This window comes from Podarcis bocagei (assembly GCF_964188305.1).
Source record: "Podarcis bocagei genome assembly, chromosome: 13".
Lineage (NCBI taxonomy): Eukaryota > Metazoa > Chordata > Lepidosauria > Squamata > Lacertidae > Podarcis > Podarcis bocagei.
Genome location: NC_138138.1, coordinates 1,289,057 through 1,313,640, shown reverse-complemented (window position 1 = coordinate 1,313,640; position 24,584 = coordinate 1,289,057). Strand labels below are relative to the sequence as shown.

At 47.7% G+C, this 24,584-nt stretch overlaps 1 protein-coding gene across 4 annotated transcripts in view; it reads left to right on the top strand.

The window, feature by feature from the left end:
* GRK3 (G protein-coupled receptor kinase 3) overlaps positions 1 to 24,584 on the top strand; it is a 176,200-nt gene that overhangs the window by 16,737 nt on the left and 134,879 nt on the right. For all 4 annotated transcript variants that reach the window (XM_081168529.1, XM_081168527.1, XM_081168526.1 and 1 more), the window contains exon 2: positions 12,868 to 12,944. In XM_081168529.1, coding sequence (XP_081024655.1) covers positions 12,868 to 12,944 — 77 coding nt within the window. The remainder of the gene's footprint in view (positions 1 to 12,867; positions 12,945 to 24,584) is intronic.

Here is a 24,584-nt window from a genome sequence, read left to right as displayed (position 1 = left end):
CTAGCATTTGCACAGCTGTCAACTTTTCCCTTTTCTTGCAAGGAATCCTATTCGGAATAAGGGAATTTCCCTTAAAAAAAAGGAAAACATTGACAGCTATGCATTTGTCGACAGGATGTGTTCACTTTTTATATGGGGAGCCACCAGGGTTAACAATCGACCCGAAAGCCTACCTTTCTTGTGGCTTTTGGTTGCTGGAACTGAAAAGGCATTAAAACCTGCAAGTTTGATGTGACATAATGACCAGGTTTCTTGTAAACAGACTAGAGTGGTACCTCGGGTTACAGACGCTTCAGGTTACAGACTCTGCTAACCCAGAAATAGTACCTCGGGTTAAGAACTTTGCTTCATGATGAGAACAGAAAGCGCACAGCAGCGGTGCAGCAGCAGCAGGAGGCCCCATTTGCTAAAGTGGTGCTTCAGGTTAAGAACAGTTTCAGGTTAAGAACGGACCTCCAGAATGAATTAAGTTCTTAACCCGAGGTACCACTGTATATCATGTGCCCTTATTAACTTTGTAGAGTCAGGGAGACACAGCTTAGAAAACCACCCTGCCACATTCCACAATAACAGCTTCAAAGAGGAATGTTACACCAAGTTCCCAGGCATGGCATAAAGTCAATCTAGGTGCATGTCAGAAGGTTGGCTATGATTTGGAGCCCCAGACGGTTCCTGATTTATTTCCTCCACTACCTCTGGGGCGCCAGTTGTTAGTCCGTTGACCCTGGTGTCATCACTTCTTGAACTTGCAACTGTCATCTCCTTGATTGTGCTCGTGTTAGCGATTTGATGGGTGAGTTCACTAGAACTTGGAGCAATGTTAGAATTATACGCCCCTGTAATTTCTCCTGGAGCCAGTGTTAGCTGATTTGCTGAGATCATGGGGGGGGGGGCTTCATCAAAGACAATTAGATCTATCTCTGACTTTCTGTGTGTCACGTTACCCTTGGGAGGAGTGTCATTTGTCATTGGCTGAACAGATTTCAGACGGGGTAAATAATGGTGAAATTCAGGATCTGCCAGAGGTCTGATGGATCTTTGATTTATCTAGATTGTGCTGGCGGTCTTTATGTGTTTGGCCTATTTGCTCTGAAGTTTTCATCTCCAAGGGGGTATTACAGCTGGGTTCACTGCACATATCCATCTTTGACGGCCCTTCTGAATGAATCGTGGCCCTATGACAAAATCTCTTCAGCAAAGAGGGCATTGGTTTCTTGGGGCTGATCGGCTATACGGCAACTTTGGTAGTAGTTGTTTTCGTTCCGTATCTTTTAAAAACGTGCCTCAAATCAATATTATAGTCCTGTAAGAGCGCCCTATAATTCAGGAGCTTTTTAGGAGTAGCCGAGTCAAAAAATGTCAGCAGGAGTCTAGTGTGCTGGGGGTCCGTGCAAAGCAAGTTTATCGTGATCAAATTGTTGCACTGGATGTTTAGTAAAAGCTTAAAGTTTCTCTTCACGCTGTCAATTGATTTCCAGTAAGGCAGCTTACCACTGAAAGGATATATATCGAGAGCTACTTGAGTGCTTTGTAGGATTAGGTCCCTACTTTCACTATTGTTATTTTTACTATTTGTAGTCTCTTGGTTATCAAGTCCAGACTGATTACACGCCTGTACATGATGGTCATGGGGGAGGGCAACGCTGTGGTTGGCCTCTTTAGAATTGAGGGTGCTATTTCTGGTCGCCAGAAGCACCAATTCAGTCAAAAGAGACATTACTTTTTTTAATTTGCTGTTAATTTCCTCCAATGTTCTTGCAGTCAGCAAACAGTGGTCCGCGAGTATTTCCACATAGAGCGGTGCCCCCTCTGATGTTCATTGGATAGTTCATGGGCACTCGTCTCAGCATTCTCCCCTGGGTGATCTCCACCCATTAAAGTGTTCCCACCTACCTGGGAATGTGCTCTGTTGGATGTGGTAGGTTCTGAATTCTGTGCTCTTACGAAATCATCCAGTTTACTCTGCTTGCACTTCTGCTGTGGGCTCATTTGTGGAGAAGAGACTGGTTGCTTCTTTTTCCTAGTCATTTTCCTGGAGATGCAGCCACTACTAATTTCAGCTGTGAATCCGAAAGCTTGGCGTCCTCCTAAAAGAGAGCAATTAATCTCCACTCCTGCTGATAAGTAGTTGGTAGATTGAGTTGAGCTAAAGCTAACTCCCCGGGACTTTCCAGGACTTTTTCTAAGACTTTTAACTTGAGCTTTTAACTCAAGCTTTGTGAATATATTAGTTAAGGAACAGCTGCCAAATGTTGTAGATAAAATACTGAGGCTGATAAAAGCTGAATAAAAACTGATAAAACTAATAAAAACTAATAAAAACCGCACAACTGCTGCGGAGCTCAAGTCAATGCTTCCACTAACGACGCCATCTTGGTGCCTCTCCAATTCACTAATCCTATTTGCATGTCACCCAAATAATTATTGTTCCTGGCTAGTTTACTGAAACATTAGACAGATACAGATACAGAACTTTACAGAACAGCAAGAGTAGTCTAAACTCACCACAAGCACAGCAGCCAAAACATTTTAGGATTTGAAATGCAGGGCTAGGAAAATGGTGCATGAAGAGTCCAGAAGGGACCTGGTCATCTGCTCTTTCCCCCTTTGGCCTCATTCCCTTTCTCCCTAGAAGACCTGTGAGATCTTATTTCCAGCATGAGAGTCAGTTTGCTTTCTCCTTGAGATGAAACTCTTGGGATACTGCCAGGGAGACATCGTCCATCAAGTCTCCAAGTCACCTCCGGACGTCCATCGATCTCCCGTAGACACGCAGTATCAGCAATTAGCGACACGAGCGCCAGAAATAGCTTGCCACATTCCAGAGCTGATGCACGCTCTATCATCAGATAATGCACAGCAAAAGATGCACTAAGGAGAGCATTGTTTAAGTTTATTCAGCGTTGGTCAGAACAAAGAAAAAAACATGACTGCGTGCTTCAGTGTCCAGGCACAGAGAGAGAAACGAAAGCAATAGAAAACATAAACTTCCTGTGAACAGGAAATACGCAGACTCTGTGACTCACAAAGCCTGCTCCCTTTTAAGGTGGAACGGAAATATCCTAACAGAAACATGCCTTGAAGGGAAGGCCTGCCCCATTTCAGTGACATCCCACATGGTCTGGTAGATGTTCTGGGGCACATATGGGCAGGCAGCCTGCAGTGCTTGGATTCTGAGTGGCTGTGGACCTGGCTTCATCATGGGAGTGGCAAGGGCAGGGAATGGGAGAAAGGAAGTGGCAGAGAGAGAGACTGGGGAAGGAAGGTAGAAGGAAAAGTGGGTGGCCCTGCCCATCACCATTAAGTGACCTGGCAGATTCTCCCCATTTCTGAACAACAATAGAAGTTTCTCACCTGTGTTTGAGAGGGAGGGGGTACTTTGGAACATGGAGAGGACCACACATGAAAGGATTTAATAATTTATTTTGCTTTTCATTCGGATAAGCAGCTTGTGGCTTCTGCCTGTTGTGCCTCTTTGTGGGTTTCTCCAGGTCACTTTCTCCTCTAGGAATCCTGAGAATGCAAGATGCATTGCTCATTGCTAGTAGAAATTCTGAAACTTTCCTGGGGGAAGTGTGAACAGGGGCGCAGGAGGATTCTGGTGATAAATCAAAAACTAAGAGGCAGAGTTGACTCTTTTATTAGAGGAGGTGAGAAATCACCATTTAGCAATTTCAAATTGAGCCAGCAGAGTTTAGGAAGTACCCACCCTGTATAGCAACCTATATCAGATCTCCAGAAGTTCTCTCCCTCTCTCCAGAGAACTGGTCCGGGAAGATTCCATGGTCAAGGGCACCACCCCAAAGGCATCAGCTGGGGGTCATGGGTCTTGGTGAGAGACTTCCATATTCAGGGCTTGACAGATTACAACACAACATGTAGCACCCTGGTCCCCCCCACCCCCGCCATCCCTTGGGTTGTGGGTGGAATGCCAGGGGACAAACCATTCAGAAGAACTTCCTGAGAGTAAGAGCCGTTTGACAGTGGAACGATCTCTCTCAGTAGGCAGTAGACTCTCCTTCCTTGGAGGTTTTGAAATGAAGGTTGGGTGGTCATCTGTCAGGGATATTCTTGAGCTGTGATTCCTGCATTGCAGGGGTTGCACTAGATGACCCTTGAGGGCACATTCTGACTCTACAGTTCTGTGATTTCATGATTCCTTCTGAATCACTTGTCCTGGATTTGATTTTAGTTAAGCTAGCTAATTTGCATAAGTTAATTTGTTTTAGGGGGAGTGAGACAGGCCTGCCCAGGAGTGAGCCCCAGCCAACACTAGGGTGGAGGCATTGGGACATCCAATCTCAGTGATCATGGGCAGGAGGAGGCGTTACACTAAAACTAGACCACGTCATTACCAAGTAGGCCAGTTTAGTCATTGTCTTAAGGCTGTCCCTCCCTCCAGGTATGGTCCTGACCAGAAGGATACAGGTATCAACAAGGCCTACAGGACCTCAAGGTGGTGCTGTGTAATACCAGGTAAATGACCAGTAAGACCAGTGCCATCCATAACCTGATTGTGGATGGTAGAATTGACCAGGCATGTATAACAGATACCTGGATGGTCATGGCAGGTGGGCCTGTTCTTGCTGCTGCTTGTCTGCCAGGCTTCTCTTATGCACAGCAACCCGGGTCGTGTGGGCAGGGAGAGAGGGTTGCAGGGATTTTTAGGAAGTCATTAGTTTGCACCAGGCGTCCTATTAGGGAGACCCAGTTTCCTGAGTGCATGTTCTGGACGCTGGGCAGTACTGGATTCCTATTGGTGTACTGACCTCACCGTTACATCAAGGATTTCCTACCTGAGCTGCTTCAGGTCATGGTGTATGTTCTCCTGGAGACACTTAGTCTGGCGGTCCTAGGGGATTTTAACAGTCATGTCAACATGACCTTACAAGGGGCCACTTGGGACTTCATGGAAAGCATGGCCTCCATGGGTCTGTCCCTGAATAACTCTGGCCATACTCAAATGCCATGAACATGCCTTAGATTTGGTGTTTACCTCTGTAGACGTGGGTGATCTGACACTAAATTCCAGTGGAACAAAAGAAGTACCATGGTCTGTGACCCTTCCCCTCCGCAGGGAGGTGGGATTGATTTGAATGGTCCATCGTTGCCACTTAATAGATCCAAATGGCTTCTGGAGAATGGTAAGGGATGTTTTATCCCATGTTGATGGCTTCTTAGCTGATGCCCGGGTGGCCTGCTGGAATGCGGAGCTAACCAGGGCTATGGACTGCCTGGGTTCATCCCCCCCTCTGCTGCAAAAAAGGCTACAGAACAATTTACAGTAAAAAGTAAAAGTAAAAACACAATTTAAAACACAATTTTAAAAGAAGAATAAAAGGCCCCTGCAGCTCTATGGAGGATGGTTGCGGTGCAAAAAGCAAAGGTAAGCAAAACCAAAAGCCTAGTTGTGCACAGAATGCCTCCTGCATGTGCTCGGAGTGCCCTTTGGGGTGGCTCAGTCACACACTCTTTTCTTCTGCTGCACAGATTGAGTTAGATCAGGCATAGGCAAACTTGGCCCTCTAGATGTTTTGTGACTACAACTTCCATGATCCCTAGCTAACAGGACCAGTGATCAGGGATGATGGGAATTGTAGTCCCAAAACATCTGGAGGGCCTATGCCTGAGTTAGATTTACTAGATTTTTAAATTGTGGGTTGTAAAACTGGTTCTTACATTAGAATTTATGGTTTGTGGAGAAAACTCTCTGCTAGAAAATTCTCTGGAGAATATTCTCCACAAACTTTAAACTCTAATGTAAGAACCAGTTTTACAACCCACATTAAAAAAATCTAGTAACTAATATGTCAAGCTGTGATGTTACCAGTGTAAGTAATTGTTAAGTTGTGGGCGAACATATCAGACGACACAGCGATTCTTCAAACAGCTCTTGTTTATTCAGAAGCCAGAACAGAACTGAACTGAAGAGCTCAGTTATAGAGCTTATATATAGCTCCAGAACAATGTAACTGTAGCAACTTTCTAAAACTATCCAATCACTGAACATCACTTTTGATCCTTCATTTGCATAACTATCTACAGTATCCCCCTGCTGGCCCAGGGTGAGAACTTCAGTACATAACAGTAATGAATAATGATTTTTTTGATCCAGTTACGTTACTGGGCATTGTGTCATTTACCGTTGGCAGTTTTGAAATGTGAGCTACAGAAAACTTTTTTTTTTTTAAAAGCTATGCATTTAATTTGATGAACATTTGAATTCATATGTATTTCAACTATATGTAATAGCCTTTTTTCTATTTTGCTGTGACCTTATTCTTAGCAATTCTATATCCTTGGCCATACAGTGTGATTTTTTTTTTTAACAGAAAGTAGCTTTAATGGTTTATACACTTAAAGTACCTAGGTCTATACAGTTATATCTAACAGTGAGGTGGCCTTGATTTAAACAGTTGACATTTCTATATTTTTATTTAGTGCCAGTAACTGATTTTTGCAGTGCCATTCATTGGTACAAGGTGCCATTTATATTTGACATACTGAAATATATTATCATATAACGATAATATATTTAATGTTAATGACTTCTTTTTTCTACGTATGCATATAGTTTTGTTTATCAAGCTGTGTTTTAGTCACCAAAACAGTTATTAAGTGTTAGACCTATTAGAAGCATTAAATGCATTAAATGAATATTCTCCTATTTTAAATGAAAATTATCTAATATTCTCATTAATCGAGAATATTCTCGAGAATGTTCTCCAAAAGATTATTCTCAAGAATTTAACATCACTAGTGTGAGCCTCTTTTCCACAGACACAGCCTCCATCACGTTCTCCTGGGACACCTCATGATCTCAGACTTAAGAGCTCTTCTGCGCTGGCTCTTTGCTGTTTTAAAGAAGAGTAGATATATTAATTGACTCTCTTTCTCATGCATTATGAATGAGGACGGGGCACAACTTGTTGATCAGAGGATGGTTTGGAGGAAAACAAGAACAGTCACAGGGTTTGAAAGATGGGAGAGTTTGCCTGGTCAGTGAGAACGGAAGGTGAACACTTTCAAAATATATAAATCTGCAGGGCAGGCCTTCTTGGTTTAAAATTGCTGGTGTTTGGGATAGGAGCTACAGCTGTTGGGTTCCTGTCAACCTTTAACCTGTGGTTAAAGGGTTGCTTAAAAAAAAGAAAGAAAAGTCACTCACCCCACTCCCTCTCTTCCAGAATCTCTGGAAAGCTGTTGCTAGCAGTGTTGACATTACTTTTTTTCACTTCAAAATAATGAATGAACTTTATGAGACTAATTACATAAAATGAGAGTTTTGGAAGGCCTTTCCCAGAGAAATGCTTTCAGCTATGAGTATAGAGCATTGTATAGGTGGACACATTTACAAATGGCTCAGCAATTTCTTTCAAAGAAACTGGCTTGTTTCTGGTATGAACTGGATGGCCTTTGGTGTATCTAGCTTGGAGGTTGTGTTGGAGGTTGTGCTATGAGCAGGCATTGTCGAAGAGGTGGAGCCAGACTTACAAACCATCTCTTGCCTGATCATCTGTGGTGAGTAAGAATCTCCTCTAGGCAACCAGCTCAGAAGCATGTGTAAACAGAAAGAGACCTGGTTCCTTTGACGTGACCAAAGGAATGCCTGGGTAAACAACTTGAATAAAATGTTTTGCGATCGGGTTATACTTTTGTGATGCTAATTTGCAAGGCAGGGCACCAGTGCCAACTTGCACCTCACTCATTAAAAGCCTGGCACACCTAACCCCAATGTGCTTTATTTGTCCTGATGCACAGAGCACAGCAGATGCCAAAATAACTGCAGTCACAAGGTGACAGAAGAAAGTGGCTGTTGCTCAAAAAAAAGGGCAGGAAGCTTGTAAAGCGACACTCATTTCCAGCTGCTGGGGTTCTTTGGGTGGGAAATCGCTTCTCCCCTCCTGCCCCCCCTTTTGGGATGCCTTCCTTGAAGGGAGCTGCTTGAAACAACATTAGCTTGAGTTTGAGCTACAGAAATGAGTGTGCCAGAACGGGACCAACCTTGGATGAACCAGGCTCCTCTGTAGCCCTTGGCATCATCTCTGGTGGAATAGAGAAGTGTGTCGCCATGCCACACCTTAGCTCTTTATGCACCTCTCCTGCTGGGCAGGTAGACATCTTAGCATGGCAGCAGCAGCAGCAGCAGCAGGTGGTCTGGCTGCCTTCCAGCAGAACTAGGAAGCAGTCCCAGCTGTGCACAGAGGGCAGTTCTGCTGCTTTGACAAGCTGCCTGCCAGGCTTTGACCAGGGCCAGGCTACAGGCAGGCCTGGTTGTTTGCCCAAGTAGAAGCAAATGTCTTAAGATTTGGCTTTCTGACCAGCAGTGCCTAAGAAATGCAAACAGGTCCTTGCTAGTGTGGTTTTCTGTGTGCAAGATATTCTCATGGTCTTCAGTACAATTTTTACAGACCTGTACTGATTCCTCCCTATCTCCTTACAAAGTCCTTTCCTCAGCATCTTCTTTCAGCCCCCACTGAAATATGATTCATTCCTACTATCTCCACATGTGACTAATGTGGCGATCCTCATTTATTTGAACAAATGGCAGGTCTTGTGTTCCCTTTGGGAAGAAGCACCTCTCCATTTCTTAAGAACACAAGAAGAGCCTGCTGGATCAGACCCAAAGGGGCACGTCTTGCCCAACATCCTGTTCTCAGTGTGGTGTAGTGGTTAAGAGCGGTGGACTCGTAATCTGGTGAACCGGGTTTGTGTCTCCACTCCTCCACATGCAGCTGCTGGGTGACCTTGGGCTAGTCACACTTCTCAGAAGTCTCCTAGCCCCACTCACCTCACAGAGTGTTTGTGGTGGGGGAGAAAGGGAAAAGAGAATGTTAGCCGTTTTGAGACTGCTTAGGGTATTTCTGCTTCAGACCATGGAGGCATAGCTTAGCTTTAAAGTCTCCTCTCCCTTAAAGACTTCCTGTAGTTGCAAAACATGGCCAAGTCCTAGCTGCCTCATGTTTCCTACTGAGTTGGGGAGGCAGAAGATCAAACCTTCTCAAGCTGGTCCTAGTCTGCCCTTGTGTTTTCCACCCCCATCGTTCTGCCCACACACTGAGGTCCAGCTCCGAGGGCCTTCTGGTGGTTCCCTCACTGCAAGAAGTGAGGCTACAGGGAACCAGGCAGAGGGCCTTCTCAGTAGTGGTGCCTGACCTGTGGAATACCCTCCCATCAGATGTCAAGGAAATAAACAACTATCTTTTAGAAGACATCTGAAGGCGGCAGCCCTGTTTAGGGAAGTTTTTAATGTTTGATGTTTTATTCTGTTTTTAATCTGTTTGGAGCTGCCTAGATGGGCTGGGCAAACCCAGCCGGATGGGCGGGGTATAATATATATATATATACACACACACACACATACATACACACACACACACACACACATATATATATATATATATATATATATATATATATATATATATATATGTGAAAAACAGGGGGACTCTCATCACACTTGCACACTCTGCATAAGCAAATGAACCACAACTCATTTGTAAGACAAACCAATCCTCACATCTGGTCACTCACGCAAAGGCAAAGAACCGTTTCTGCTGATGGCATTTAAACATGAGCTTGCAGAAATACTTGTTGTGAGAGGTGGGGATCTTAGCAGGAAGAGGGCAACCCAAATGATCAAGGGCAAGGAGCAACTCCCCTGTGAAGAAAAGTTACAGTGTTTGGAACATTTTACTTTAGCGAGTGGTTTAGAGGTATTGTATATAAAATTATGCATTGTGTGAAAAAAGTTCAATAGAGAGATGGTTTTCTTCCTCTCGTAACACAAGAGCCCCACTGAGAGATCTACTGAAGCTGAATATGGAGAGATTCATGACAGGCAAAATGAGGGACTTCTACACACAGCAAGCACATAGTTAAACTGTGACCTTTATTCCCACAACAGTTATTGATAGCTACCAACTCGGATGGCTTTATAAGGGGACTGGGCAAATTCATGGAGGATAAGGCTATCACTGGCTACTGTCAAGGGCCATCGCCAGCCAAAGGAGTACAAAATTGACACATAGTCATTTCTACATACCCACACACACCAGTTTAGCATCTAGGCAGCCATGCCCTGTTCTGCATCTATGGAGCATTAACGGGGGGGCTCACCCCCTCCACCAGTTTATGCACGGTGAAGAATCCCCCACTTCTGTATGATTCCTATAAGTATATTTCTAACCACCAAAGGCTATCTCTTGGATTTAATGTGAAGGAATTCTTAGGAACTTGGAAACTCAGGCAAAAGTTGAACAAAGAAAGATTTATTTTACAGAACAAAGTGGATAAAACAAAGGTTATATCAGGAAGCAATGTTCTTTCAGAAAATGATTAACTTAATAATTATATTAAAACTAATGGATGTGACAGCTTCTTTTAAACTTCAGTTGCTTATGTTCAGTTATGTTCAGTTATTACGTTTCAGGTAGATGTTACAGGTTTCTAGACTAGATGGTAAATGCTCAACTTATTTTCAGTTATTTCACTTCAGTTCCTTAACTCAGTTGTTGTGTTTGTGGCGTTTGCCCTCCTAGGTGTGTGACATCATACTGGGTCATAAGGAAAGGGTTAACTAAGTGTAAAATGATTAACCAATAGGAACCCAAGGGGAGGAGTTAGAGTTAAGAGTTGTTAAGAAGTGAGTCTGGAGTTAGAGAAGAGAGAGGGAGGATAAGTCGGTGGGTTGGGCAAGTCTGATGTGAGAGAGTGAGAGAATCTGTTAAGAGGAGTCATTTAAACAGTTGGGATAATCAGTCAGAAGGTATTAGGAAGGTACAGGCCGTAAAGAAACTAAGGTTAAGAGACTGACAAGAAAAATTATCTGAAACCATAAACTTGTTAATGCTTATAAAATAAACTTGGTTATTTGGTTCAATTTTAAAAACTGTCTGGACTCAGTGTGTACCCGAGAGTAACGGGCTGGTGGCAGCAGCGAAGCACAGGGATCAATAGACTGTCAAACGTCTGGGGACCCTGTGTGATCGCCATAGTGTTACATCTTAATACTTTGGTTCTTAAACCAGGTGGTACTTTCTGTCAGTTACCCAACCTTTTAACAGTCACACCCCTGAGGTGCTTCAAATAATACAACAGACCCAGGGGATCCCCACACCCCTCTTAACTGGACTTAGGTTCTTCTTTTCTTTCTAGAAGATGTCTCCTCTCCTGACTGGAAGGAGACCCAAGGAGACAGCTTCTACTTCTCCTGGCTCATGCTCAGCCCTCCAATTCACTCCTCTCTGAATACTCTCCCAATACACACAACATTGTCTTCCAGCCTAAGCTCAGAGGCTCTTTTCTCTAGCTGTAGATATTTTCCTTAGGGTAGATGTTCCACACACTGATCAGAACCAAATTCCTCCCTCTCCATCTCCATCTCTCAGAAACAGCTCCTTTTATTCTCCCTCCCAAAGTGCTGTCTCCACCCCCTCTGGCTTGGTGGCCAATCAGAGAGAGGCTCCAGCCCCCTGGTGGAATTGTGAGGCACTGCATCCCCAGAGCCTGGTCTCACTCTGCTGTCCGTCACATGCACCTTCCATGCTGGGCTGCATGCACACAGGTGGAGACTACAGCTGCATAAGAACTGCCTCTGTTCTTCCCTCTTCAATCTCCTCCTGGTTCTGGGAGAGGGTGGGGAAGCATTTGGCCCTTCACTTGCCTGATCTGCCTCTTCCTCCTCGTCTACCAACCCATCCTGAACTCTACCCTCCAACTCTGAAGGTTTTCCTGCCCCTGCCTCTTGCCTCCTGGCTGGTTCACAGGGCCCCTCTCCCGAGTCAGCCAGCAGCCCCCTTCCCCTGGTGCACACTTGTCTGGGTCCTGCCAGTCCCCGACAGCTACTAGTCATGATGGTTATATTCTGCCTCTGGTACTGGAGACAGTGTGCCTCAAAACCAGTTACTGCGGAACAACAGCAGGAAGGGGCAGTTGCTAATGCTGTGTGTGTTTGTGGGCTTCTCAGAGTCATGTTTACAGAAGAAGAGCCCTGCTGGATCAGGCCAGTGGGTGTCCATCTAGTCCAGCATCCTGTTCTCACAGTGCCAGCCAGATACCCCAGTGGGAAGCCCACAGGCAGGATGCAAGCCCCACAGCACTCTACACAATTGTCATTCTCAGCAACTGATATTCAGAGGCATACTGCCTCCGACCATGGAGGTTAGAGATGGGGAAAGAGCGGGGGGGGGGGATTTCAGGAGTAAAGCTGAATGGCCTGGTGGGAGAAAGTGGAGCAAAACAGGAGTTAGAGGAGAGATGGCGTCAGAATAATGCAGGATATGTGGGGGAGGCCAGAGAAGGCCATATGCAATGAAATTTGAAATTTGCAAATTATTTTTGCCTACAGTCTCCCCCCCCAACTGCCATCAAATCACCAAACATGTATTTTTCCACTGACATAACTGATCTGAATTCACTGATCTGGTGGTTTCCAGTGCTGCTGTGGTACAAAAACATAGAATTGAGGCACAGATCCTTAGGGATCCTCACAATTATTTAAAAGGGATCCCCTCCAAACCACCAACAAATCTGTTGGGAGAGGAGCAAGCAAAGTGGGTGGTGCCCACGGCCCTCTCTCAAAATCCCAAATATGTCTACTGGCCTCCAAAAGGTAGCAACCACTAATACTCACATTCATGTGAAAGTGAATCCCATGCAGACATTTTCTATTTGATTTATCCATTTCTGATTGAAAACCAAAACCCCAAATCCTTCAGGATGACATCTTCAGGGTTTTGTAGTTGTTTTGGCCTGTTGTTCACCATATCTATCTTTTAAAGGTACCTTTTTATACCTCTCTTTCTTCATTTCCTTGTTGTGTGTGTGGTTGCAAGGAGTAATGTGTGTCTGTGATTTCTCTTTCAGTATCCGCAGCGTGATGCAGAAGTATTTGGAGGAGAGAGGTGAATTAACCTTTGACAAGATTTTTAGTCAGAAGATTGGTAAGCCGCCATGTGCTTTTTTTTACTCCTCCCACTCTGATGTTCAGAACTGCATGCTATAAATTGGTGTTTTCCAAAATGTGGATATCTGGGGCAGAGTTGTGTGCTTTCCTGAGGGGAAATTGGGAGGCAAATGGTGCTTCACATACAAAGCAAGATGTGAGATATATTTTTGAAAATGTGACAGAACAATGGGCTGCGAGTTAAGAGCCCAGTTGCTTTTTGATTCTGGGATTTTTGTTGGAAATTGGGGTGCAACTCAGCTGGCAGAAAAGGATTTGCATGGGCTTAAAACAGCAAGAGACCTCCTGACTATCCCTGTACCTTTGACCCTATCCTTCAAAGTTTGGACTGATACAGCTTAGGTTGCAACCTGTTTAGAGCTCCATCCTCCTCCTTACACTTCTCTCTTGGACCACAGAGAAAAAATTATCATTGTCTTTGTCTTTTCTAGACTAGTTAGTTAGTTTAGAAACATTTATTTCCAAGTTATGTACTTCCTATGATAAGCAACTTTGTTATTTTTCTTACTCTGCAAGCATCTCCGTCTGTGTGTGATGGCAACAGGTAAAGTCTGCTCTCCAACCAGCTTCACAAGCCATACTCTGCACACGGTGCGTAACAACAGACTCCCAATAGATCTGTCCTCTTGGCTCAGGGATAGGACTGTGCTTTTCTGGCAAGGGTGGGGCTTTTGACATTTCCCACTGGACCAGCTATGTGTAGCAGCTTTCCCCAACCTGGTGCCCTCGAGATGCTTTGGACTACAACTTCCATCAGCCATGACAATTGGCTGTGCTGCTTGGGGCTGATGGGAGTTGACCTCTGGAGGGCTCCAGGTAGGGGGAAGGTTCAGCTGAAGCCTGGGCCTGTGATCTAACACCTCCCTTGTGGGTCTGGGAAGGGGTGTCAGTCTTCCATGGGGCCTCCCCAGTCTGAGGAACATAGACTGATGGATGCATCCAGTAAGGTGGCTCATGTCCAGGATGGTAACTTGATTGCTCAAGGCATGCCTTAGTCTCTCTCACCACCACAACATCATACAGTTTGGAAATGTTTGCCATAGCTATGCCTTGTCTGTTTTTGTGGAACCATAGTTCTAACTGTGGCTTAGCAGTGCAAGTGGTTGGGATTGCAGTCTCCAATCTTCCATTCTTGGGCAAGCTGATTGAGCAGGAGGTTCCTGAACAACTCCAGGTACTCCTGGAGGATGCAGACCATTTGGATCCCTTCTAATTGGGATTCAAGCCTCATCATGGGGCTGAAACTGCCTTGGTTGCGCTGGTTGATGATCTCCGGTGGGCTAGGGACAAAAGTGAGAGCTGTTTCCTAGTTTTGCTGGATCTCTCAATGGCCTTTGACACCATCAACCATAACATCCTTCTGGACCGTCTAGAGGAGCGGTGCAGGCCCTTCAGATTCAAGCCCCTGCACCGGCTCAGCCGGCCCTGTAGGCGGGGACTCCTCAGGTTCAGCTTATGAATCAGATTCCCAGGCCATCACAACTGTTATACAGTGGTTCCGCTCCTTCCTCCTGGGCTGTGTCCAGAAAGTGGGGGGGGGGGATGAGTGTTCAGACCCCTAGGCTCTCACTTGTGGGGTGCCTTAGGGTTCTGTCCTCTCCCCCATGTTTTTTAACATCTATATGAAGCCGCTGGGAGTGATCATTAGGGGGTTTGGGATGAGTGTTCATCAGTGTGTGGATGATACCCAGCTCTACCTCTCTTTTAAATCAGAACCAGTGAGGGCTGTGAAGGTCCTGTGTGAGTGTCTGGAGGCAATTGGAAGATGGATGGCAGCTAACGGACTGAGGTTGATTCCTGACAAGGCAGAAGTGCTGTTTTGGGGGGACGGGGCAGGCAGCTGTGGGGGACTCCTTGGTCCTGAATGGGGTATCTGTGCCCCTGAAGGACCAGGTGTGCAGCCTGGGAGTCATATTCGACTCACGGCTGTCCATGGAAGCGCAGGTCAATTCTGTGTCCAGGGAAGCTATCTACCAGTTCCATCTGGTACGCAGGCTGAGATCCTATCTGCCCACGGACTGTCTTGCCAGAGTGGTGCATGCTCTAGTTATCTCCTGCTTGGACTACTGCAATGCACTCTACGTGGGGCTACCTTTCAAGGTGACCCAAAAACTACAACTAATCCAGAATGTGGCAGCTAGACTGGTGCCTGGGAGAAGCCACCAAGGCCATATAACACTGGTCCTGAAAGACCTCCCAGTACATTTCCAAGCACAATTCAAAGTGTTGGTGCTGACCTTTAAAGCCCTAAACGGCCTTGGCCCAGTATACCTGAAGGAGTGTCTCCACCTCCATTGTTCAGCCCAGACAATGAGGTCCAGTTCTGAGGGCCTTCTGCTGGTTCTCTCACTGCGAGAAGCGAGGTTACAGGGAAGCACTCGCTCGCTGGATCACATTGGATCACTCACATTGTCATGGTGAGTGGTGCCCTAAACCTAGGTGCCCTAAACCTAGTCTGCCTCCCTTTCCCCCTGACCACCCAGTAGTCGTAAAAGAAAATTGAAGTTTAGAACAGGGAAAATATGGACTTTGTCGGATAACACAGATAATAAGCATCCCGAACGCAGAACTTGCCATCTTTGCAAGACAGCTGTGACGTTTTAACATTGATCTTGCAGCGCTTCAAGAAACTCAAAGATCAGGTGAGGGACTACTGAAGGAAGAAAAAGGAGGCTACACATTTTTCTAGAAAGATGTACCTGAACAAGAACATCAAATACATGGGGTAAAAAGGTAAAGGAACCTCTGACCGTTAAGTCCAATTGCGGACGACTCTGGGGTGCTCATCTTGCTTTACTGGCTGAGGGAGCCGGCATACAGCTTCCGGGTCATGTGGCCAGCATGACTAAGTTGCTTCTGGCGAAACCAGAGCAGCGCATGGAAATGCCGTTTACCTTCCCGCCGGAGCGGTGCCTATTTATCTACTTGCACTTTGTGCTTTTGAACGGCTAGGTTGGCAGGAGCAGGGACCAAGCAACGGGAGCTCAACCCATCGCGGGGATTCAAACCGCCGACCTTCTGATTGGCCAGCCCTAGGCTCTGTGGTTTTAGACCACAGCGCCACCCATGTCCCTTAGATGTGGTAGTGTGATGGCCTGGTAATCTGATTCAGAGGTTGAACCTGAGGAATCCCTGCCTGCACAGGAGTCCCCGCCGCCAGGGCAGGGGCTTGAATCTGAAGGGCCTGCACCTGTGCCGGATCCTCAGGAGCAGACACCACATGAATCCACTCTGGCTCTGGAGGTGATTGAGGACCCATTGCCTGCAGGTGCTCCTCTCCCAGCCTTGTCAGGGGAAGGTGAGGTTGCCTCTGGGTCCAGTAACCCTCCAGCCTCTCCTGAGCTGCAGAGGCTCAGGGCAGAGAGGTGGAGGGAACTGGGTTCTCTCTGGAGGAGAGCTCGCCTTAAGGCCAGGAGAGGCAGGTCACCTGTGGAGCCGGGACCGCCCCTGACCTCAGAGGAGATAAAGGCCAGTCAGCCCAGTCCCAGGTTGCGGGAGCAACATCGCTGGAAACCTGTTCCTGCCAGCACCCTGACCTGCTCTTCTGGAGTTCCTGACCACGCCCGGCTTCTTGCCTTGGACCCCACCTTGCCCCTGACGGACAGCCTCCAGACCCTCGACCCAGGACCGGACTCAGACCTCGCCGCATGGTAACCACCCCCCCGGGACCAGCACAGGTAGGCTTTGCTATTAAAAATGATCTTGTGAGGCTCTTGTCAGAAGTTATCTCCCGCTTGGACTACTGCAATGCGCTCTACCTGGGGCTACCTTTGAAGGTGACCCAGAAACTACAACTAATTCAGAATAACACTGGTCCTGAAATACCTACATTGGCTCCCATTACGTTTTTAAGCACCATTCAAAGTGCTGGTGCTGACCTTTAAAGCCCTAAATGGCCTCAGCCCAGTATACCTGAAGGAGTGTCTCCACCTCCATCATTCTTCCCGGACACTGAGGTCCAGCTCTGAGGGCCTTCTGGCGGTTCCCTCACTGTGAGAAGTGAGGTTAGAGGGAACCAGGCAGAGGGCCTTCTCAGTAGTGGCACCCGCCCTGTGGAACGCCCTCCCACCAGATGTCAAAGAGAACAACAACTACCAGACTTTTAGAAGACATCTGAAGGCAGCCCTGTTTAGGGAAGTTTTTAAATGACTGATGTTTTATCATGTTTTTAATATTCTAGTGGGAGCCACCTAGAGTGGCTGGGGAAACCCAGCCAGATGGACGATAAATAAATAAATAAAATTATTAATCATCATTATCATTATAATCACTATTGGCATCAGAAAGTGTGTCCCCAGCTGTTTTGGGGAAGGGTTCATAAGCGGATGGTTTTAGCTGTCCATTGTTAACTCCAGCTGCTTTTCAGCTTTACTCACTTGTAGGGCTAACAGGCTTATCTTCTAGAGCAGGTGTGGGGAACCTTGAGTAGCTGCTGTTGGACTCCAACTCTCACCAGCCCCAGCCAGCGTTGGAGTCTTTAAAAATAAATTTATGGTAGTTGCTGTTAGTGTACCTGGTTACATCTAGGAGCAAGCTCATGACTTACAATAGTGTCAGGGGTACAGGGACAGAGGCACAGGGAAGGCAGGAGATGGAGAGCGATGGGGAGGAATCCCAGGACAGCGAGGAAGAAGATGACGATGACGCAAGGGATTCCATGAGTCTCTCCAGCGAATCAGAGGATTCCCAGAAGGGGGCGCCAGTGGTCAGGGCAAGGGGAGCCCCAGGGGGAGAGTGTCAGGAGCGGGGGGCCAGCAGGGGACCCCAAAGCGGCAGCTGGGAATCAGGGCCGGCTTCCCCACCAGAGCGCAGCGAGGGGGGGGGAAGGTTCCAGTGTGTCAGGGGAAACAGCTCCGGCAGCAGCGAAGGAGGAGGGCTCAGAGGAAGCCATTCTCCCGGAAGGGGAGGAGGGCAGTGAGGGGAGTAGCATAACTGTCAAAAGGAAGGTTAGAGGTTGGGCGCGCGCGCCAAGTTCAAATGTAGAGGCGCGCAGAAGTACAGGAAGCCCGGGGGAGGAGCCAGGGCCCAAAGCCCGCAGGAGGGGGGGAGAGCAGTCTGAGGATTCGGCGTCAGGAGAATCCCGAAGAAGCGGAACCCCAGCGGGCAGAAGGACCCTGCGGAAAAGGAAAGAGAGAAAGAGGTGGAGCAGCCTAAGCCTCTTAAACTGGTGTAGGGGGGGACGGATTCAGAGGGGACTTCTACCGTCTAAGGTTAACAGACGTGGGGGCTGCGCGCCTCGGTTGTGGAACTTACTATGAACTGCAATAAACATCCTTGTATATAAGAAGAACTTGGTGTTGGTCTTTTGTGAGCTGAGACCTGAGGCAGCCCTGACAAATAGGTTCTGGGATATCTTCCTTGGGACATTCCTATGCATGCTCATGGTCTTCTGAGCATTACTCTGGTACCCCAGGAGGTGCCACAAAAATGAGATGGCTCACAATTTTCCTTCACCTCATTTCTTTAACTCCCATGGTGCAGGATAGAGAATTGAGGGAATATTTACATCACAGACTAGCACGGTCGCTTCCATTTCCCTAGAGAGCCCTGTGAACTGTAGTTCTCTCTCTCTCTCTCGAGATCACTCTCAGCCTTGCAATCATTCTTAGGATTTGGGGAGTAAGGACTGTCAGGACTGGTCGTTGTCCTCTTCAGATCACAACACAAACGCTTCTTGTTCTTTTATAACTTTTTGTTATGTATTAACAAAACAAGCTTATAAACGGTTCTTCTCTTTAACTACTATTCCTCAGAGTCACTTACTTCAGCTACCTTCTGAGCTCTGCTTCTCTGTGACCAGCCACTCTCAAAATGGCGAAGGCGCCCTTCCTTTCGCTTTCCCGCTCTTTTTCCTACCCTCCTGGCTAGAGCTGGCTTGTATCTCCCCTCCTCCCAATCTGAGCTAGAACTGAACCCTGGCCTTTCCTGGGAACAGCTGGTCAGTGGCATAGCGTGGGGGGTGCAGGGGAGCCGCCCGCACCGGGCGCAACATCTGGGGGGGGGCGCTCACACTCGCAGCTCTCTGCCCCTACCTGGCTCACTCACTCTCTCTCACTGCAGTGCTGGCTGTGCGAATCCGATCCGAGCCACTGGGTTGCCGCCCACTGTGGAGCGGGTGGGTGCCAGGCGTGCGGTGCGGAGAGAGAGCGAGGGACTATCTGGGGGAGGGACAGTGCAGCGGCCGCCCAACGCAGCGCTGAGCGCGGGAGAGAACCAGACCAGACCAGGCAGCAGCAAGAAGAAGCTGGCAGCGGCGGCAGGCTAGGGGTTAGGGGGCACAAATTACTTGCCTTGCCCTGGGTTAGGGGGCGCAAATTACTTGCCTTGCCCCGGGTGCTGACAACCCACGCTACGCCGCTGCAGCTGGTCCCTCCCTGTTGTTCCTGTTAGATTCACTGCTCTCCTCCTGGCCTTGGGGAAAACATTCTCCCTCTGGGAAACTGGAAACTTCTAACTCTAACTCTTTCCTGACAAAAGCCATGGCATTTAAATATATAAAACCCTTCCTTCTCCAGTTACTAGGGCTGGGTGATACCTGGTTTTCAACATCACGATATGTAACCAGTTAAATATTGTGATATTTCAGTATATCACAATATCTGAAATAAGGCTGGAGCTATGTAGAGGTGAACATGGTGCTGGCAACTGCTATTACTTATGGCTCTAACTCTAAAACTGATAAAATTTTACTTAACGTATTGTTGCAACTGTTATGTTATAGTACTACTGTACCGATAATAGCACATTTTCTCTAAAATTAAAGCTGTGGAAGTAATTAGAAGCTAGATACCAAAGGTTCCCTAAACATTTAATTACATTACTAAACAAGAAAAAAGCAAATTCAATGTCACACTTTTAGATATTCAAATATGATTCACTATCGAGTCTTAGTTGAATGTATACATCGCACAACACCAGTTATTTGATTGTTTGTTAATTTTCTTTTCTAAACAAGGCCAAAATAGAAAGAATGGAATGGATAAATTTTAACAGAACAAAATATAAACAAAATTTATATTTTTATTGCCAATAAAATTTGCATTTCTTTTATAAACCAGGCCAAACCGGAAAGCATGGATAAAATTTTACAGAACAAAAGCTATTAAACACAATTTATATTTTTTGCAAGGGAAATTTGCATTTTGGCGTTTTCTGGCAATAGAGATGCCCTTTGTATTTGAAGAACATTGCCAGCCGAGCTGAACACACTTTCAGATTGCACACTTGTTCTTGGAATAGCCATAAACTTTTTTGCAAGCTCCTTCAACATTGGGAAGGATGCCTAATGCGCCTTCCACCCCATCCAAGGGCATTTGTAAGTGTCCACTCTTGGCGTAGCCATCTAGGAGAAAATGGGCAGCATAAGGAGTGTGGGGGGGAGACACCCAGAAGAGGCTCAAACGCAAAGCAGGGTGGGGTTTTTTTCTTTTACTCTGAAGCAACTTGCAAGCCAACAAGCATCTCAAGAGCGTATTTCCCTCCTGTTTGCGTCAGGGGAGGGGAGAGCTGAAGACTGGCAGAGTTAACCTGAGGCTGGCAGCGTAGGCTGGGTTAGTAAGAAACCTGTGGGCTGCTTCTTCCCCAAAGAAAGGCACACACAACAAACACTGGGTGTTTTCCCCCTTTTATTCTGAAGAAACATCCAAAAACACACAGAGAGAGAGAGAGAGAGAGAAGCAGGGAAGGCGAGCAAGAAAGGGAGAGAGAGAGCGTGCAAGCGAAGCCCTGCAGGGCAGACTGAGCTCAAGAAACCTGGGGCTCCCGAAGCTTCTCTGGAGATGGAGATTGAACCTGGAGGCCCATTGCCTGACTAGGATGTGCTCTGCCACAGAGGTGTAGCCCTTCCCACCAAGCAGGTCAGGTTTTGCACACGGAAAGTTGAAGGGAACATTCCTTGCCTCAGGCACTTGGCTAGCAGGCCCATAAAGCACCCTCCTTCCTTGCCCAGCTCCATGACGGATTGTTGGAACAGAATGCCAGATGCGTTGCTCTGGAGAACGAGCCCATCCTGCCCTGTCAAAGCAAAACTCTTGTTAGTGTTTCTGTCTCCCTGACGCATCACACCTTCTGAATAATCCATGCACTGTTGCCTAGCATTGGTCAAATATGCACAGAAACACCACCAAATAAAGAGCTGTTGTGCAGCAGCAGCAGCAGCCGGGAGGCCTCGCGGAGGCTGCTCTTGGTCTGTCCTTGAGCTCCTCAGTGTCTTTTGTCTGATGGAATCTGCTCTGACAAAGGAGGCTGCCGCGAGAAATCTCATCAGAGCCTGGTAACCAAAATTTTGCCATCAAAATGTTAGCATGTGTGTTGCCAAAATTCTGCAATTATAACAATTGTCAACTGTCTTTGAAGCTGCTCAAGATGGCATAGAAAAAAATCAATTTCTGTAGCTTTCCCAGTTAAAGAATTGAAAAGTAGTTGGCATTTTAACTTTTCCCGCCAACCTAGCAGTTCAAAAGCACGTCAAAATGCAAGTAGATAAATAGGTACCGCTCCGGCGGGAAGGTAAACAGCGTTCCCGTGTGCTGCTCTGGTTCACCAGAAGCGGCTTAGTCATGCTGGCCACATGACCCGGAAGCTGTACGCTGGCTCCCTTGGCCAATAAAGTGAGATGAGCGCCGCAACCCCAGAGTCGGCCACGACTGGACCTAATGGTCAGGGGTCGCTTTACCTTTACCTGGCATCTTCACTTTAAGTGCCTGGCTTAGCAAGAGCGGACCCCTGCAGCTTCCTGTTTGCAAAAGGGGGATATTGGAGACATAGGTCCGTTAGGACAAATGGGACACTGCCCCACCAACCTCGGCTACCCTCAGTAAGCCACCGCCTGCCTCCCTCCTTACGTTCAACCTGCACAGTGGGTGGTGCTGGAGGTTAGCTTCTTCCATCTTAGGGTTGCCTTTGAAGAACTCAGCAGAGGGGGACAAAAAAAGGTTTTGGCTCTGCCCCTCATTGGCAGTGGCTCCACTTGCTGTTGACCTCCTTGTCCTCTACCCTGCCAGTACTTTTTTTAAAAAGACTTTTATTAAGACTTTTGATAATACATTGTAATAAAAGAACAAACTAAGTCTGTGTGAGAGAGAATACACAGTCCTCTTTCACGTGTAAATCTTGTCCTACACAGAGAAAGGTGATCCCTCCCAACTCTCACCTGGGAACTTCCCTTTCTTCTCTCATCCTCCCACCTGGGAGATACTCACTTCCGAGCCTCTCATACAGAGTCCTTCAATAGTCTCAGTCTCAGTCTCAGTCAGTTTTATTGCACATAGCCAAAGGCTGCCGCAATGTACACAGAATTATTTGACAATTAAAAGAAAATATACTGAACTGGTAAAAAAAGACTTAAAACATTTATATTATTAAAACATTACATACTCTAAACAAAGCTATAAAAGTACCTGTCAGGGATTTAGGAGCAGAGGCAAGGCCAAGGGAGGAAACAGAGAGCGAAGGGGAGGAGGCAGAAGAAAAGATGAGTGATGACGACGACCCGAGATCTCCTAGTCTTTCCAGTGAATCAGAGGATTCACAGAAAGGAGCACCAGTGGCCAGGGCAAGGGGGGAGTCTAGGGGGGCACCCCAGGAAGATAGAGCCAGAGGGGACTCAGGGGAGAGCAGTTGGAAATCGGGACCAGCGTCACCGCCAGGGAGCAGGGAAGAAGAAGGGAGCCAGGGGGCAAGCGCTGGCAGCTCACCACAGGAGGGAGGGCATGAGTCAGGAGTGGCCACACCTCCATCGGGGAGCGAAGAAACGGTTAAGAGGAAAGTGGAAGGTTGGGCGCGCGCGCCAAGTTCAAATGCAGAGGAAGGCGGCGCAGTAAGCAGCCCGGAAAGGGAACCAGGTCCTAAAGCCCGGCGCAAGGAGGCAGGAGGGTCCGGGTCAGCGTCAGAAGAATCCAGGAAGGAAGAAACCCCGGGGGGTAGAGGGACCCAGAGGAGGACAGTCAGGTGGAAAAGGTGGAGCAGGGCTAGGATATTAAGTTGGTGCACAAGGGGCGGAGACTCAGACGGAGCTTCGCCGATCTAGCTACTAGACGTAGAGTTGCGCGCAGCAGCGTGAGAATGGAAACTGCAATTCAATAAAGACTTTTACTTAATGATCGCTGGCTAGCGTGATCCTCTGTGAGCTAGGATCTTCAAGCAGCTCTGACAGTAAGCTCCGTCTCTCTCAATTGTGGGCATCTACAACCTCGAGGAGGGGAGAGAAGCAGGTGCCCACTAGCGAGCTCACGAACGGCAGACGACATGACGGCTGAGCAGCAGATAGAGGAACTCAGAAAAGCAGTGGCACAACTGAATGCCGAGGCTCTCGCATCCAGGAAGAGAGAGGAGGAGGCAGCTGCCGCCTGCAGGGATCTCCAGGTCAGGTTAGATGTGCTGACAAAGCAGACACCCCGGCAGGAGGGAATTGGGTTGGCGAGACGCACAGGCGGGCTGGTCTCTCACTTCGATGGGAACCTGCAACAGTATCCCAACTTTAGAGCAGACGTACTGTGCGCACTGCAACTGCTGCATAAAGACTTTAGAGATGAGCAAGAGAGAGTGGGATTCATCATGTCTCATTTGCATGGGGATGCTAAAGCATGGCTACGCAATTTATGGAGAGATAAGGATCCGGCGCTCCAGAATGCAGATGCCTTTATTAAAGCGATGGATGGGTGTTTTTTATCAAGCATTGACGTGGATCTTGCCCGGAAGGAGGTGCATGGGCTAAGACAAGGGAGGGCCAGCGTCAGGCAGTACCATGCCCGATTTTTCGCCTTGGTCAGTGCCCTGGAATGGGACAGAGATTCGGCCCCTGTAAGAGACCTCTTTTGGGAGGGGTTGCACAGCTCGATTAAAGATGAGATCGCGAGGGGGGAGAGACCCCGAACCACCCAGGAGGTCGTTCAGAGGGCACTGGCAGTGGGGGTGAGGCTGGAAGAACGCCCGTGGAGCAGGGACGAAGGGCGTGGAGGGCGCGAACCAGCCAGGGGCCCCTCCTTCCTTCCCAGAGAAGCAGCGCGGGCGCAATCCACGCCTCCGCCAGGAGGAGGAGCCGAACCTATGGAGGTTGGAGGTGCAAGGGCTCAGTCAGCAACCAGAGCCCTAGCACCGGCAGCAGTGAAAGCGAAGCCTCCTAGAGGGAACAGGAAGTGTTACGTCTGTGAGGAGCCAGGGCATATGGCGAAAGAGTGTCCCCAGAGGCTCCACAAGCTCACTGCAGCCTCGGCAATGGTGACTGCAGCAACGCAGCAAGGAGGAACACAGCAGGGAAACGAAGCAGTCTGGCTGGAGGAAGAGGCCCTGGGGCCCAGCCAGACGTGTTAGTGCCGCAGTCCCCAGAGATTTTACAGCCCGTGAACCCCCTCCCGCCCAAACCAGTGGTGAGGCTCACCGCATCTCTCCAGCTGCCCAATGGAATCACCATGGACGTGCCCATCACAGTGGACTCGGGCAGCAACGCGGACTTTATAGGGCAGGACTTTGTCGACAAGCACGCTATACAGTTGCTGCCGGCCACACTGCCCCTGCAGGTTGTCACGGTGGATGGCAGGGAGTTGCTAGGGGGGCAAGTGGTGAAGCAGACGCCGCCAATGGCGATGCGACTTGGGAATCACAAAGAAATCATCAGCTT